This window comes from Paramormyrops kingsleyae, chromosome 9, assembly GCF_048594095.1.
Source record: "Paramormyrops kingsleyae isolate MSU_618 chromosome 9, PKINGS_0.4, whole genome shotgun sequence".
Taxonomy (NCBI): Eukaryota; Metazoa; Chordata; class Actinopteri; order Osteoglossiformes; family Mormyridae; genus Paramormyrops; species Paramormyrops kingsleyae.
The window spans coordinates 25,136,161-25,139,542 of record NC_132805.1 but is presented as its reverse complement, the minus strand read 5'-3'; the positions used below and the strand labels follow the sequence as shown (position 1 = coordinate 25,139,542).

The window sequence follows — 3,382 nt, the reverse complement described above, 5'->3', positions numbered from 1 at the left end:
TAAATTTTATTTTTTGCAGAAAATACCTCCCATAAGGTACACAACTTTATGCATCTGTGCGACGGACGTCTCCGACATTTCCTGGTAAAATGGCCGCTACGCACAAATCGTGACGTAATACGCATGTAACCTAATACACCCCGTTGATTCTGTTGGATACTTTGTGATGCTTATCAAACATAACAGCAATTCAGATTGCACAGTCATTGAAAATACTGAAACAATAAATAAGAAATAAAAATGTGCGTTTTTAATAAGGATATATATTACCCGGATAAATAAATGCATTACCTTGATAAACAAATATGCAATAGAAGATTTTTAAAACTGGGTATTAGCTCTATGTGTGTGCAGTTTGCATGTGAGGTCCGGTTGACCCCCAGAGTCCAAAACCATACTAAGGTGAATTGGTTGCCAAATCGTCTAGGTGAGAATGGGTTTGGTATTATGTCCTGGGTTAATTCCCTGCCTTGTGCCCATTGCTTCAGGGATAAGCTTTATTGAGCTCAAAGAAAAATGCAGGCGTTTCGCAGTAGCAAATATAACGGGCCAAAGAGCTATATTATTATTATTATTATTATTATTATTATTATTATTTCATTACTATTATGACGGAGACGTTGAATCTCCTGCAATCAGGCGCCCGGTCCTTATATACGCCCCTCTATCCCTGCATGCCTTGCGCGGCTCGTCGTTTCCTATCTAAGGACGCCGTCTTGTTCGCCGCACTGAAGAGGTAGGCCGCACAATTCCAAATTCAACTAAAACACTGTTTATTGTGACCCATTTGCTAGTAGGAATTATTAATCGCATACGTTGTACTTTAAGTAGGTGTTGTTTGCCGCTTTGTTCGGTTTCGTGTAGAAATTGCCGATTATACTGGTAGATTTATCGACTTTATAGCGATCCTTTGTACTTTATTGTTCCTCTCTGAAATAATGGAGCGTTAGTGTACTGGCGAATATAATCCTACTCTGGTTAATTTTTGTAAATAGGTTTTCGCTTGACAAAGTGAAAAAATAACCACTTTATTTCTGTTACGACCTCAAACAAACTCAGGTGATAAGTCATTAGTTGAGGGCTGGATCTACATTGTCTCTAACTCGTATAAATTTTTTACAAAGAATTAAGAAAATAAAAATGTAATTTTAAGGGGAACTGATTAAAAGTTGCACGACTCGGTTTTCCTAATGTAGAAAAGCCTCTTGGCCAAGTTACTAATTCAGCGATTTTCGTTAGCTGGGCAGATACGTGAGGAACAAGGCGAGTACTGTCCAGTTTCTTTACTTTAAACTGTACCATGTATTAAACACCTTATAAGCTCTTATTTAACCACTATTCAAGTCTTTGTAATTTACAGCCACGTTGCCGTGTAGTGACAGGATAGCCTTATGTACAACTTCTGACTTGATTCCTAAAGGCTTATAAATGTTTCTAAGAGAAGATGAGCCTTATGACAGAACATCCCAAATTGCTAATTTCATAATTTTTGTGTTTGCTGAAGAGAAATGATACGATAAACGAGGCTTGAACCCAATGATGGGCGGGATCACTGTGCTGTCAATAAATCGTATAACCAAATGGTTTGCAGGACAGTGTAATCGTTGTGAGCTGACCAGCACTAAACAGGAGGAAAAAAAAAACTGAAGTTCAGGAGCCTGTTTACGAGGCTGTCGACAATGGGCAGAGGTGGCAATTTCAGGTCCAGAAAGTAAAAATCCAGACCATGATTTTGTTTCAACCAACCAGTTGAGTATTCTGTGATTGACTATTTATGCTCAACTGGTTGGTTAAAACAAAATCATGGTCTGGATTTTTACTTTCTGGACCTGAAATTGCCACCTCTGACAACGGGAACATTTTCATGTGTTGCTTTCTAACGCACAAGGCACTGTAACCTTTGTTAAATAAACATGGGAGATGCATAAAGTAGTTTGGTCATTTCTTAGTTATTGGAGGCTGCCAACTCTAGTTAGAAGAGGTCTATAGCTGCCCGCGATACGGTTTTATATGACCTGAACGTTTATAATTCTTTATGAAATCTGGCCAGCAGATACATCTTGTTTTCCCCAGAAAAAAAGACGCTGAAATTATTCTGCTAATTAGCGCTGACAAGATTCACCATATGAAACATTTGCATCTGGTGTGTAGGGGTTCACACATCAGGTTACAAATTTGGCTGCCATTTGTTTAGACTCTCCAACAAGATGTCGGACATGATGGAGGCGAAGATGCAGAACTACAGGACTGCTCCCTTTGATGCCCGCTTCCCCAACACTAACCAGACGCGCAACTGCTACCAGAACTACCTCGGTAATTTGAGCTGTTACTTGGTCAGGAAAAAAAGCAACTGTACCAATATTGTCCAATATGCCAATAAGCATGCCTTTTTGTACCTACAACATAGTAGCACCTTTTAAAGCAAAATTATTTTGCGCAGCTATTTTTTATTTTTTTGATGCTACACATCAGTGAAATGTAGGGTAGTTTGTGCTCATATTCTTTATTGAGGGTGAAGGCTGTAAATAATTTTTTTTATATATAGTTACGGGATGCTTAAAGTTGTTCTCTGGTTGGTACTGTCAGTTTATATTTTGGGTTCAGGTCTTGGTATGTTTTGAAGACCTTGCCAGGTCTGATGTAACAATTGTTTTTTTTTCCAGATTACCACAGGTGTAACAAAGCCCTTTCTGCTCAAGGCCTTGATGTGACACCTTGTGACTGGTACCAGAAGGTCTTCAAAAGTCTTTGTCCTGTGGCCTGGGTATGTAAATATTCTGTTTTGAATAAAGACTTTTAAAATGTAATTGTTACATGTGATGTAACTACATCATCATTTTAGATTTACATAGGGGGGGAAAGTTGCATAAACTTACTTTAAACATGAGATTCTACTGAATGCCTCCTAGTGATTTCAAAGGGTTTTTTAGGTGCTTAGAAGGAGAATAATAATTGTTTGGGTATTTTGGTGGTAATTTATATGTATGTTACCAGATTTGTGACATGCGATTGCCCTGATTTTATTTTATAGCCAACATTAGTTACGATAATTAAACATTAAACAAATGTTAACTGTTTGGAAACCTTGGAAATCCATGGTGTTCAGTTTAATCATTGACAACTTCATACTCTTATATTCACTTTTTTTTAGGTTGAAAAATGGAACGACCAAGTTGAGAATGGGAGTTTTGCTGGGAAAATTTGAAGACCAGTGAATGTCAGAGATGAAGGTTCACTGATCCTCTTATAAATGATTGATTAATTTTTGTCTATGAGGATAGAACGTATCTGTTGATAGTAAAAATACATTTGCCTCTGTCCTTTTTTTCTTCCTTGAATAGCCTCACAGTAAATTGTTGAAATAAACCCATGTCAAAAGGGA

At 37.6% G+C, this 3,382-nt stretch overlaps 1 protein-coding gene across 2 annotated transcripts; it reads left to right on the top strand.

The window, feature by feature from the left end:
* Window positions 1–628: 628 nt before the first annotated feature.
* On the top strand, window positions 629–3,382 carry cox6b2 (cytochrome c oxidase subunit 6B2). 2 transcript variants are annotated; one of them, XM_023815463.2, is made up of 4 exons: window positions 629–736; window positions 2,195–2,313; window positions 2,664–2,764; window positions 3,152–3,382. In XM_023815463.2, exons 1-4 carry the CDS (start codon window positions 675–677, stop codon window positions 3,203–3,205), a joined length of 336 nt encoding a protein of 111 aa, XP_023671231.2. In that variant the 5' UTR covers window positions 629–674; the 3' UTR covers window positions 3,206–3,382. The 2 variants fall into 2 exon arrangements, with proteins under 2 accessions (XP_023671231.2, XP_072572720.1); XM_072716619.1 differs by lacking the exon at window positions 629–736 and adding an exon at window positions 1,240–1,263.

Bases quoted from the DNA above. Each gene is read 5' to 3' on its own strand.
- cox6b2 (XM_023815463.2), top strand. From the start codon at position 675: ATGCCTTGCGCGGCTCGTCGTTTCCTATCTAAGGACGCCGTCTTGTTC. The intron at 737-2,194 runs GTAGGCCGCACA...CCATTTGTTTAG, and splicing joins TTGTTCGCCGCACTGAAGAG to ACTCTCCAACAAGATGTCGG. The intron at 2,765-3,151 runs GTATGTAAATAT...ACTTTTTTTTAG, and splicing joins GTCTTTGTCCTGTGGCCTGG to GTTGAAAAATGGAACGACCA.